The 12,688-nt window shown below is 61.1% G+C and overlaps 2 protein-coding genes across 2 annotated transcripts; both read left to right on the forward strand.

Annotated features, from left to right (window-relative positions):
* Window positions 1–15: 15 nt before the first annotated feature.
* On the forward strand, window positions 16–1,481 carry ICAM4 (intercellular adhesion molecule 4 (Landsteiner-Wiener blood group)). The gene is made up of 3 exons (XM_043586490.1): window positions 16–699; window positions 819–1,124; window positions 1,270–1,481. The coding sequence occupies exons 1-3, from the start codon at window positions 306–308 to the stop codon at window positions 1,410–1,412; spliced, it is 843 nt and encodes a 280-aa protein (XP_043442425.1). The 5' UTR covers window positions 16–305; the 3' UTR covers window positions 1,413–1,481.
* Window positions 1,482–2,638: 1,157 nt separating this feature from the next.
* ICAM5 (intercellular adhesion molecule 5) lies at window positions 2,639–9,578 on the forward strand. Its single transcript, XM_043586487.1, has 11 exons — window positions 2,639–3,108; window positions 4,037–4,306; window positions 4,497–4,817; window positions 5,039–5,326; window positions 5,709–5,963; window positions 6,097–6,345; window positions 6,810–7,052; window positions 7,139–7,417; window positions 7,500–7,739; window positions 8,144–8,410; window positions 9,132–9,578. Exons 1-11 carry the CDS (start codon window positions 3,027–3,029, stop codon window positions 9,407–9,409), a joined length of 2,772 nt encoding a protein of 923 aa, XP_043442422.1. The 5' UTR covers window positions 2,639–3,026; the 3' UTR covers window positions 9,410–9,578.
* Window positions 9,579–12,688: the final 3,110 nt, after the last annotated feature.

Below are 12,688 nucleotides of genomic sequence, written 5' to 3' on the forward strand. Positions count from 1 at the left end.
GGCTGCCGGTTCAAGGCCCACCCCTGAGGCTGTAGTCCAAATCTGGGGCTCTTCAGAACCTCTTAAGATTCTAGCGAAAATTAAAGATTCCTCTCCAGAAAACTCTCTTGACCCTTGGTTTCTGGTGGTTTGGAATCCCGTTCTTGAGCCGAGGGAGGGGCTGAGGGTCTTTACGCAGGCTCCAGGGCCCTCTAGGGGCCTCTGTCTCTCCGGGTGGGGCTGAGGAGGCGGGGCTGCGGGCCTCCTTATCTCCACAGCCAGCTTTGGCTCCCTGGCGCGGGGCCCCTCAGTCTGGGCCCTTTCCCATGGGGTCTCTGCTCCCCCTCTCGCTGCTGGTTTTGCTGGCGGCTGCCTACCGGGGAGGCGGGAGCGCGCGTTGGCGCCGGGCTGCGCGGGCTCAAGGCCCCGGAGGCAACTCTCCGGAGCCCTCGGAGACCTCGGCGTCCTTCTGGGTGCGCGTGAGCCCGGCGTTCAAGGCCGTGCCGCCGGGGGGTTCAGTGTGGCTTAACTGCAGCAGCAGCTGCCCCCTGCCGGAGAATTCCAGCCTCAGCACTCGGCTGCGGCGGGGCCGAACGCTTAGTGGGCCCGGCTGGGTATCCTACGAGCTGTTGGATGTGAGGGCCTGGAGCTCCGAGGTGCGCTGCTTCGTCACCTGCGCAGGAGAAACGCGGGGGGCCACGGCCAAGATCACCGCCTACAGTGAGGGACTGGGGCTCAGGTTCTTCTGGGGTGAGGGGAGGGGGACGGAGGGGGGGGTATTTGACAGTCGCGTTAGGGGGCGCACGCGCACCTTGCTCAGCGGCCCCCTCTTGCTTTAGAACAGCCGCACAGCGTGATCCTGGATCCCCCAGTCTTAGTGGGCAGTGAGTACACGCTGCGCTGCCATGTGACACACGTATTCCCCGTGGGCTTCCTGGTGGTGACTCTGAGGCGCGGCGGCCGGGTCATCTACTCTGAGAACCTGGAGCGCTTCACTGGCCTGGACCTGGCCAATGTGACGCTGACGTACACGTTACCCGCTAGGCCCCGCGACTTCTTGCAGCCCGTGACCTGCCACGCACGCCTCAATCTTGATGGCTTGGTGGTCCGCAGCAGCTCGGCACCCATGACGCTCACAGTCCTCGGTGAGGCACCTTTGGAATCCTGGAGACTTGAGGAGGGGTGGGGAAGGGTTATGACCCCGGCAGGGTGAGAGAGCCAAGCGGCAGCTCCATGCGGGGCGTCACATCAACATGTGTTCCGTTCCTAATTCTCACCTCCTGTCCCCAGCTTGGAGCCCCGCGCCCAAGGTCTTGGCCTCCACCTCCATCGCGGCCTTTGTGGGGATCCTTCTCGTCGTGGGGGCCACCTACCTGCGAAAATGGCTATTGATGCAGTCCCGGGGCGCAGAGGGGGTGGTCCATGACCGCTGAGCCAGAGGAAAAAGGAATCAGAAGCAATTTGGGGAACCCTGACTGGTTCAATAAAGCCTTCCTCAGTCAGCCTCTGTCCCATGGCCTAAACGACCCCATTAGGGTTCCTTTTTGGCCTTGCCTCAATCACTTTCCCCAAGTTCCTGGTCTCTCTTAGGGCACCTGAGGTTTCCTCATTCTCAACCACCTGGGGACCTGGGCGTCCCAGTCCCTCTGCATTTCCAGCCAAGTGTGGCAAAGTACTTCTCCTGCAGGCATTATCAGAGGGGTGCAGATAGGCATAGTTTGGGCACTGGAGGGCTTTGGGCTGTGGTGGTGGTAGGGGGTGGCTCACAGTATGGTTTTTCCCGATTGGCTCTGCTGCTGCCACGCTGCAGCTCTGATTGGATGTTAAGTTTCCTTTCCTATCCCCCACCCCCCTTAAAACCTAGCACTTTCCTGGAGGACAGGGGTGGAGCGAGAACTGGCCCCCACAGTTTCACTGTTAGTGCTGGGGGGAGAGCACAAATGGGAGGGGGCCCATGACACTGAGGGACAGAGATATGAAGAAAAGGTACCCATGTGGTGACTGCAGGGAAGGAGCAATCAGATGGCCCACGTGGGGTGTCACAGACTCATGTCCTGGCAATGTCTTGATAGTCACCGGGCACATGCGGGGGTGTCAAAGCTTGGGGCCCGGATGAAGGGTCGAAGTGTTATAGTTGGTCTCTTGGTCTCGCGTGGACAGAATCCGAGCCCGCACTGGGTATCTGGCAGGGCCCGGGCTGTCCAGGGCCCCGCCTACCGCGCGGAAAGCGGATTCTGGGGTGCTCTTCCGAGGCTTGAGCTCATACACGCCGCGTAGACACGTGCCCGCTGCACGCTGGGTAAATACAGACCCAGAGCGGAGCCGACCCTAATTTAGACGCCCGCGAACGCTGCGCGCATGCACACGTGTTCCCGACTCGCTGGCACTTTCGTCCCCACCCCCTCTGTCGCGTGCGGGGGCGGAGCCGGAGGGGGACTAGGGGCGTGGCTGTAATCCTCAGCTCTCCGGGTCAAAAGGAGAAGGATCCGTGAGGGAGGCCTCCCCACACCCTTCCCTAGAACTGTGCCTTCCCCCATCCTGCTCTTTCCAGATCTCTCCTAGCCCTCAAACCCTCAACCCCCTGCTCAAGGGCCGCGGGGCGGAGGCGGAGGGGGGGGGGACGGATAACTATGGGGGCGGAGCTCTGAGTCCAGCTTATTATCACGGCATCCAAGCTAGGGGTAGCGTGGGGGTTTGAGAAGGGCAACCCAGCATCCCCGGACCTCCGCTTCGCCGCGGAGGATGACGCGGGAGCGCGCGGCCGCCCCCAGAAGGCTCCGGGCGATGGGGCGGGCTTCCACGTAGACCCCGGGGGTCGCTCGCTCCTGCCAGCACGCCTTCGCCAAGGCCGGGAGCCTGGAGCACGCTCGCCCTCCCGCCCCCCCAGCCGCCTCTGCCGCCGCCCCCTCCTTGGAAACCAAGTTACCAACGTTAAACCAATCCCCGAACGCAACTCTGCCTCCTCCACAACCCACCCGCCGCGCCGTCCTCTAGCCCAGCTCCGCGCTCGCGCTCTCCTCGCCTCCTGCGCTTCCCCCGCGGCGGCGATGCCAGGGCCCTCGCCAGGGCTGTGCCGGGCGTTGCTCGGCCTCTGGGCTGCCCTGGGCCTGGGGTTCCTCGGCCTCTCAGGTAAGAGCCGGGTCCTGGCTCAGGGTGGACAGGGTGGGGGCGGAGTTCCCGGACCAGATAAGCGGCCACAAGCCCCTCCCGGCTCCGCCCTCCTCTCGCTCCACTCCCACGCTTCTGCCCCACCTTGAGCCCTGGCCTTTCCCCTCTATCCCTCTTCCCACCAACATACACTGGAGACCCAGCTTCCAGACTCCTCGTTCGCCCAGATCTCTACCCTACCGTCTTCTTCGAGATCCTGGGTGCTCTTCCGAATCCAGCCTCATGCTCTGGATACCCCGTGTCTCCCTTGTCCCCTTCCGGGGTACCTCCCCACGCTCTGTTATGCACCCTGGTCCATGGACTGACATCTTCCTCACTCGTGGTCCGGAAAGACCCGATTTCCCCAACTGCCGTGACTCAGAGGAGCTATTCCCGCTCCATCCGGAGCCCTGGCAACCGAGTCCCTCAGCTGTTACCGCGATTCCTTCCAAGAGCCCAGCCTTCTGTGTTCTCCCGGGTTTGGGGGGTCCTCACTTATGCTTGACTCAGTTTCACTTCCCCTTTGCCCTCGCCTCAACCTGTCTCCCCCCTCTCCGGCAAGAATCCTGAGAACCAGTTCGTTTTCCTTCCTCCACACGAGGTCCCCTCCTCCCATCGTTGCGGTGTGCGTCAAAGACCCCATCTTTCATCCCCTCCCCCCTCCCCCCATGCTTTCCCATCGCTCCATGGGCATCTTGGAGACGGGGGTGTCTCCGCTGCCCCGTCCCAGAGACGCCCTCGAGGTTTGAACCCTGGGAGCGCGCCTGCAAACCTGAGGCCGGGACAGGATGCAGGGCTCCTGAGTTCTTTCTTGCCCCCTGCTAATTCCCTAAGAATCCCTGATTCGAACAGGGGCACTAAGATCCCGGGAAAGTGGCTCCCCAGGCTGAGCCCACGTTTCCCTGGGCAGCGGTCGCGCAGGAGCCCTTTTGGGCGGATCTGCAGCCCCGCGTGGCGCTCGTGGAGCGCGGGGGATCTTTGTGGCTGAATTGCAGCACTAACTGCCCACGACCTGAGCGCGGTGGCCTGGAGACCTCGCTGCGCCGGAATGGGACCCAGAGGGGCTTGCGCTGGCTGGCTCGGCAGCTGGTGGACATCCGTGAGCCGGAGACCCAGCCTGTCTGCTTCTTCCGCTGCGCGCGGCGCACACTGCAGGCGCGTGGGCTCATTCGTACTTTCCGTGAGTTCTCAGCGGCCACGCTTACTCTACTACTTTCCCTTCCTTCCAAGCCCCGCCCCCTGGGTCACAGAGTCCTTCCCTTCGGGCTCCACCCTCTGGATCCCCACGCGCTCCCTCTCTGGGCCCCTGGTTCCACGCCACGTCCCTCTAAACCCCCGCGTTTCCAAAAAGCTGTGGTTACCCTTTCCAGAGCGGCCGGATCGTGTAGAGCTGGTGCCGCTGCCTGCCTGGCAGCCTGTGGGCGAGAACTTTACCCTGAGCTGTAGGGTCCCGGGCGCTGGGCCTCGTGGGAGCCTCACACTGACCCTGTTGCGGGGCGCCCAGGAGCTCATCCGTCGCAGCTTCGCGGGGGAGCCACCCCGAGCGCGGGGCGCTGTTCTTACAGCTACAGTACTGGCGCGAAGGGAGGACCATGGGGCCAATTTCTCTTGCCGCGCGGAGCTGGACCTGAGGCCGCACGGCCTGGGGCTCTTTGAAAACAGCTCCGCCCCCAGACAGCTCCGAACCTTCGGTGAGTGAGTGTCGGGAGAAGGGGACCAAAAGGGGTCGGGCAAGTGTTAAGAAGTTTGGAGGCAGGGAAATCTGAATTCTAATCCTAATTCCAACATGCCCCAGCTGCACGTTGTTTTCCCCTACGTGCCTTGAGGATAATACGATAAGATGGTGCATGGAACGTGCTTAGTACATACTGAGCGTTTGATACTTAAATTCAAGCTGTTCTGTGACTCCCAGCCCTGTCTCCGGACCGCCCGCGCCTCGCTGCCCCCCGACTCTTGGAAGTGGGCTCAGAAAGACCCGTGAGCTGCGCCTTGGACGAGCTATTTCCAGCCTCGGAGGCTTGGGTCTACCTGGCGCTAGGGGATCAGAGGCTGAGTCCCGATATCACCTTCGAGGGGGACGCGCTTATGGCCACTGCCACAGCCACAGCTAGTGCGGAACAGGAGGGCGCCAGCCAGCTGGTCTGCAACGTGACCCTGGGGGGCGAGAGCCGCGAGACCCGGGAGAACGTGACTATTTACAGTAAGAGGGAGTGACGCGGGCCCTGCGCGGCTCTGGGGTGGAGCCAGAGGAACGGGAAGGCGGGGCAAATAATGGGCGGGGCCTTAGTCTAGGAATCAGTGTGGTCCGAAAGTCCATAAGGGGTGACAGAGACTGAATAGCAGGCTGTATATGAGACGCCGGACAGGGAAGGCCGCAAACCCAGCGAGGATCTCCGAAAGATTTGGCGGAGACAACCTCAAGGGGGCGGGGCGAGATGGGGCGGAGCCTGCGCCTCCCGAGGGGCGGAGCGCGATACCCTTACTTTGGCCGCAGAGCCGGGAGGGCTCATGTAGATAAGGGTCAGCCTCGACCCGCAGGAGGGGCGTGGTCAAGGGATTCACCGCCAATGCCCTGTCCCCAGGCTTCCCGGCGCCGGTCCTGACCCTGAGCGAGCCCACCATCCCCGAAGGGAAGGTGGTGATAGTAACTTGCTCAGCTGGGGCCAGAGTCCTGGTCGCACTGGACGGAATTCCAGCCGTGCTCCCGGGGCAGCCCACCCAGCTTCAGCTAAATGCCACCGAGGACGACGACAGGCGCAGCTTCTTCTGTGATGCCACTCTCGGGGTGGACGGGGAGACCCTAAGCAAGAACAAGAGCGCCGAACTCCGCGTCCTATGTGAGTTGGCCTTTAACCTCTCGCCTCCCCGTGATTTCCAAGGACCTGTCCAGCCCCTGGCCCTGCTGTGGAAGTGGGGCTTTTCCTCAAGGTCCATGTCCGGCTTCTCTGTATCCCACGCCCCTGCCCGCAGACGCCCCTCGGCTGGACGATTCGGACTGTCCCAGGAGCTGGACGTGGCCTGAGGGCCCAGAACAGACGCTGCGCTGTGAAGCCCGAGGAAACCCCGCTCCCTCCGTGCACTGCGCACGGCCTGACAGCGGGGCAGTGCTGGCGCTGGGCCTGCTGGGTCCAGTCACTCGCGCTCTCGCCGGCACTTACCGCTGCACTGCGGCCAATGTCCAGGGCCAGGCAGTCAAGGACGTGACGCTGACGGTGGAGTGTGAGTGGGGGTGCACAGGGCGCATCTCTAACAGGGTCTAGGGGCAACTAAGCCTACGAGGAAGAGTGGGAACAGGATCTGAAGTGTGCCTTTGGGCAGGATTTTGGAAAAGGGAAGAGGCTGGCGAGTGGGATTAGGGGAAGATCTTGGGGAAAGAGGGAGAGGAAGAAGTAGACGTGTCCATAAGGGTCTGGGGTGCGACATCTGGATGGAATCTTGGAAAGGGGGACTTTCCAAGCCCTCTAACAATTTTTAGGTCAAAGACTCGGGGACGGTCCTGTGGGCGCTTTGTAGGAATTAGAAAAAGGGCTCCAAACAGCTCACAGCTCGACCAGCGTGAAACCTCTTTGGTTCAGTGTCTTTGTGCCTGCCCAACACTTTGTGGCCGCCCTTGGGCGGAAAAGGGGTCTAGGGACATTAGGCCACTCCCTAAACCCCAAACCGAACAACATATCTTCCTCCAGACGCCCCAGCGCTGGACAGCGTGGGCTGCCCAGAACACATTACATGGCTGGAAGGAACAGAAGTCTCACTGAGCTGTGTGGCGCATGGAGTCCCGCCGCCGAGCGTGAGCTGTGTGCGCTCTGGGGAGGCCAGGGTCCTGGAGGGCCTGCTGCATGTGGTCCGGGAGCACGCAGGAACCTACCGCTGTGAAGCCACCAATGCTCGAGGTTCTGCAGCCAAAAATGTGGCTGTCACAGTGGAATGTGAGTGGGGACAACACGGGGCAGGATGGTAGGTGAGGATAACCTTGGCCTGACTTGCAGTCTCTGTGTGACCTTCTGCTCCCCAGATGGCCCCAGTTTTGAGGAGCTCAGCTGCCCCAGCAATTGGACATGGGTGGAAGGATCTGGGCAGCTGTTTTCTTGTGAGGGGGATGGAAAGCCAGAGCCAAGCGTGGAGTGCATCGGCTCAGAGGGCACCAGTGAAGGGATGCTGCTCCCGCTGGCACCCCCAGACCCTAGTCCCAGAGTCCCCCGCATCTCTAGTGAACTGGTACCTGGTATCTACGTCTGCAACGCTACCAACAGGCACGGCTCCGTGGTCAAGACAGTCGCCGTGAGCACGGAGTGTGAGCGGGGCCCAGGCTGGTGGGAAGTAGGGGTGCCCCAGGGTCCGCGCCCCCCCTAACGTCCCCCATGGCTGCTTTGCAGCGCCGCCGCAAATGGATGAATCCACCTGCCCGAGTCACCAGACGTGGCTGGAAGGGACTGAGGCTGCCGCGCTGGCCTGCGCCGCCCGAGGTCGCCCCTCCCCGCAAGTGCGCTGCTCCCGGGAGGGCGTGCCCAGGCCTCAGCGGCCGCGCGTGTCCCGAGAAGATGCGGGTACCTACCGCTGCTTGGCCACCAACACGCATGGCACGGACGCACGGACTGTCACCGTGGGCGTGGAATGTGAGTGGGAGCAGCACCAGATGGAGGGCACCCGGTCCCCCAAACAGTGACTTGCAGCACCAAGACAGTTCAAGGGCACCTCCCCAGACCCCTTCCTGGGGACAAGAATTCCTCATCTAAACCTGAGGAGAATGAAAACTCTAGGGAACAGGAGCCCGGGCCCCCTCAAGTTCTAGGTCAAAAGGGCACTGGTGTAGGGCCCCACTTCTCATTCCTTGAGGCAGGGCACAGGATTTTAGTGCTGATGACAGCCTGATTATGGGGAGAGGTGGCTCTGGTGGGAGGCAGGGTCCTCGCCTGCCCATCTGAAGAAGGGTGCTCTCAGATTGTGGTTGGGTGGAAGGGCAGTAGGTCAGTGGCTGGACCGGCTCTGAGCGGCCCCTCCAACCTCCTGTCCCCTGCAGACCGCCCGGTGGTGGCCGAGTTGGCAGCCTCGCCTCCCGGAGGCGTGCGGCCAGGTGGGAACTTCACGTTGACCTGCCGCGCGGAGGCCTGGCCCCCAGCCCAGATCAGCTGGCGCGCGCCCCCGGGGGCGCCCAACATCGGCCTCTCGAGTAACAACAGCACGCTGAGTGTGGCGGGTGCCATGGGCAGCCACGGCGGCGAGTACGAGTGCGCAGCCACCAACGCGCATGGGCGCCACGCGCGGCGCATCACAGTGCGCGTGGCTGGTGAGTGGCGGCTGGAGGGGCGGGGCGAGGGAATCTTCAGGGGGCGTGGCCTGCGGTTTGGGGCCCCTGGACCCGGTCCTTGTTTCCGCTCCCATTCCGCCGCACCCGAGACTGAAGTGTGCCAGGGCCGAAGTCAGGGGCGCCCTGGCGAGTGGGGTTTCGATGGCGGGTTGGGGGCGGAAGGTGGAGGGAGGACTGGAGCTCACGGGGAGGGACCCTCCACGGCTGTGATGGCTGTCGGAGGGAGCTTATTAACTTGGGGGTCGGTTATGTGTGATAAGAGACTTGATCTAATAATTCGCCCTTCACTGCGTCGCTGTGGAGAAGGTGGGTTGGAGAGGGACCTAGAGCAGAGGAGGCGGGTGAGGGGGGCCCTCGCCAAGATCCCTTCCCCCTACTTCGCGTATCTCTGTGGTTTTTCCGGGTGAAGGAATGACCCGGGCTCCCCCCACCTTCATCCTTTTGGGGGTGAGTTGGTTGACTTGTGGGTATCTCTGGGGCTAGGGGCTTCTATCCAATGCCGAGATGACACTCCTCGGGGTCGGGGCGCTCGGGGTAGCCTTCCGGGCTTTCTCCTATCCCCCACCCCGCGCTGTGAGTTCCCTGGGGTTCTCTGCCAGGCCTGGGAGGTCTGACCTTGTGCCTGCGGGGAGGGAAAAGAGGAGGCCGGGCTTGGGAGCCTTGAGCCGGTTCACCTTCTTTGAGGATCTCCACCCCGCAGGTCCGTGGCTGTGGGTCGCCGTGGGCGGCGCGGCGGGGGGCGCAGCGCTGCTGGCCGCGGGGGCCGGCCTGGCCTTCTACGTGCAGTCCACCGCTTGCAAGAAGGGCGAGTATAATGTGCAGGAGGCAGAAAGCTCTGGTGAGGCCGTGTGTCTCAACGGCGCGGGCGGCGGCGCTGGAGGGAGCACGGCCGCAGCCGAAGGTGGAACCGAGGCTGCGGGCACCGCGGAGGCGCAGGCCGGGGGCGAGGTCTTTGCCATCCAGCTGACGTCAGCGTGAGCCCGCTCCCCTCTCCCCGCGGGCCGGGGGACGCCCCCTAGAGGCACAGGGGGGCTTACGTATTGTTCTATTTATTTATGTATTTATTTATTTATTCACTTATTTATTCAATTCCAGGGGCGTCATCCCCTTTTTCTACCCCGCCCCCCAATAAAGTTTTTATAAAGGACTCTGGGTCCGTCTGCTTCAGTCTGCGATGTGGAAGCAGCCCAAGGTTCCAATGCCAACCCCGCGGGATATTCCTAAATAAACTATTTTTGCTTGTTTGTTTTTGAGGGCCTACTATGTGTCAGGCGCAGTGCAAGCCGCCTTCATGCGGTGTGACCCGGGGCTTGCTCTCTCGGTGTCCAGTTTCCTGCTCTCAGCTGACCCTTGGGCCGGGGTGGGGACCGCACTCCTTCCTCCAGCTCCCTACCCTTTATCTCTTCCGCCCAGAGCGCTGCCCTCTAACCCAGCTAACACTTGGGGGGCGGGGGGGGGGGGAGCTAGGTGATTCCCCCAGGCCTGGTTCCCGGAAGAGCTAAAGCTGCCTCCCCAGGATGGGTGGAGGCCCCTCCCAGGGGTCTGGACACCGGGCTCCCGTCCTGAGGCCTCGCCAGGATGAGTAAATGCAAACAGGGACTGCAGTTATGAGCGTCAGCCCCCAAAATGTCCCTCCCGTTAAAGGGTGCATCCCTGCCCCCACCCTCAATGCCTTCTCCATCCTGTGTCCATCCATGGTGTCTCAGTTTACCCCTAACCTGCCTTTTGACTGCCCATCACGACTCACAAGAGACACGGCAGTATCAGCTGCAACCGCACTCCCCCCCCCGCCCCCCCCCCCCCCCCCCGCACAGCACCACCTCCCTCACCGCCCAGTAGCATAAGGAGAGAACAGCTGGACCTCCCCCCACCCTTGCAGTCTCTGCCTCTCTCCAAAGCAGGAACAGAGCCAGAGAGAAGGAAACAGTCCTGGACAGCTCCCACTCCATCAGCTGCCCCAGGCAAACATTTCCGAGCAAAGGTAAGAGCAGGAAACGGGGGTTGGGCTGGGGGGCTGCCGAGAGGCCTAGTCAGGGTACAGAAGGAGAAAAGGCACAAGCATGGTGCAGCCCCTACTGTCACACACACTCTTAACCACCTCTCTCCACTCCCACCAGCCTCTTCTCGATTCCTCGGAGTCCCACAAGGTCCCACCTGCCACAGGGCCTTTGCTTTTGCCATTCACTCTGCCTGGACTGTCTTCAAGTCCCACAGCTAGTTCCTTACCCCCAGGTCTCTACACAGATGTCAGAGAGGCCTTGGCTGTCCCCCCTCAGAGAGGACCATCACTAAGGTAGCCCCCCAACTCCTAGCTCCTTACATACTTTATTTTCTCTAAATAAAGCACCAGCCACTACTTGCCATTCGACTAGATAATTATTTGTTTACTGTCACGTTAGAATTTTGGCTTCACTAGAGCGGGGACCTTTGTTCTATTTACCATATAGTGTCCCCGCTGGCCTGGCACACAGGAGTTGCTCCATAAATGCTGAATAAATGGGTAAAAACAGCCGGGAGTTCACACACAGTCTGAGACCTCTGTGTGTTCAACGTGTATCCCCAAGGAACTTCACGCTGGGCACTGGGGTGGCCTGTCATGGTCAGAGACACAGATGTGGCTTTGCACCTCTGAAATCACGATCCAGGTGGGGAGATGAATGTGAATGAAATAAGCTCAGAGTAGTAGAGACTTGAAAATTCTGGTATGTTCTTTTTTTTTTTTTTTTTTTTAATTCTGGTAGGTTCTAAGAGGGAGACCAGTGAGGAGCTGAACTAGAGCCTGACATAGCATGGGATTGGGGTGTCTATTTTAGACTGGGTGGTCAAGGAAGACTTCTCTGAATATGTGGTGCAGGGCTGAGCCCTGCCCCCCAGTCATGAGAAGGCAGCGGCTATGGGGAGACAGGGCGGGAGGGTGTTCTGAGCTGAGGAAGAGTGAGACCGAATGAGTCAGGGATCTGAGGGCTGAGGAATCCCGGGCCCAGGCCTTCCCCGTGGGCTCACCCGGGAGAGACAAAGGGGGTTTCACCTTCCTGGAGTGTGTGGCCAGGCAGGTCTCGCTCACTGTCACGGGGGTGACATCCCCACCCTGGCTGCAGCCCACCCATCCTCCCAGTGAGCACGGGTGTCCTGTGTGTCCAGGGCCCTCCTCTCCCACGTGGCTTTTGGCTTCAGGCTAGGGACACACCTTGATGGGGTGAAAGAGACCTTGAAAGAGGAGCAGCGGGGCACAGAAGGGACTGGTATGCGTAGAGACATGGGAAGGTGACATTCTGCAGGCAGGGGGAGAGCTGACAGACAGAGGGCCCAGGGTGTGGATATCACCGTGTGCCAATGTGTGTCATCTAGGTGTATTTCCTGTGTGTTGTCACGTGTGTGTGTCAGCAGGTGTGAGTATCAGTGCATGTTTCTGGCTAGTGTGTGGTCTGTCTCATGTGAGTGTCAGCACATGTGAGCTTGTCCATGTGTCTTGTGTGTGTGTGAAGGCGTGTGTCAGCCCCACTCATGTATTTGTCTTGCCTTTTTTTTTAATGTTTGTTTATTTTTGAGAGAGAAAGAGAGCGAGCGGAGGGAGGGGCAGAGAGAGAGAGAGGGAGACAGAGAATCCGAAGCAGGCTTCTATGGCGCTGAAGCCGGATGTGGGGCTCAAACCCACAAACCGTGAGACCGTGACCTGAACTGAGCCTCAGACGCTCAACCGACTGAGCCGCCCAAGTCGGTGCCCGTCTCTCTCTCTTTTTAAGATCTTATTTTTGTAAGTAATCTCTACCCCCAACATGGGGCTTGAACCCACAACCCCGAGGTCAAGAGTCGCCCACTCCATGGGCTGAGCCAGCCAGGCGCCTCATGTGTGTGTCTGTCTACTGTTGTCTGTCTCTGCGTGTGGTGGCTGTCGCCCTGTATGGGGAGTTGCGGTGAAGGTGACTAATTCCCTGTGGGGCGGCTGGTGCCCGTACAGACGACTCTGTGTGTGTCCCTCAGAATCCAAATGAGAAAACACCTGCCCCCACGTGCCTGCGTGCGTGAGACGCGATCCCCGAGTCACGGTGCTTTTCTCAGAGTCGTTTTGTTCTTTATTGTTACTGCTGTCAACAATATGAGTGTCACTGCTGAGGGCATTTTCTGAGGAGAGGCTCAGCCAAGCCGGATTGGACCAGGGGCCAAGATGGGGCACAGTGGCCCCCTGAGACAGGGGCTCTGGAGCCGGAGGCCTGGGTCTTCCACCTGGGATCCCTGAAGGGGAGGGGGCAGAGAGAG

Source organism: Prionailurus bengalensis, chromosome A2 (assembly GCF_016509475.1).
Source record: "Prionailurus bengalensis isolate Pbe53 chromosome A2, Fcat_Pben_1.1_paternal_pri, whole genome shotgun sequence".
NCBI lineage: Eukaryota > Metazoa > Chordata > Mammalia > Carnivora > Felidae > Prionailurus > Prionailurus bengalensis.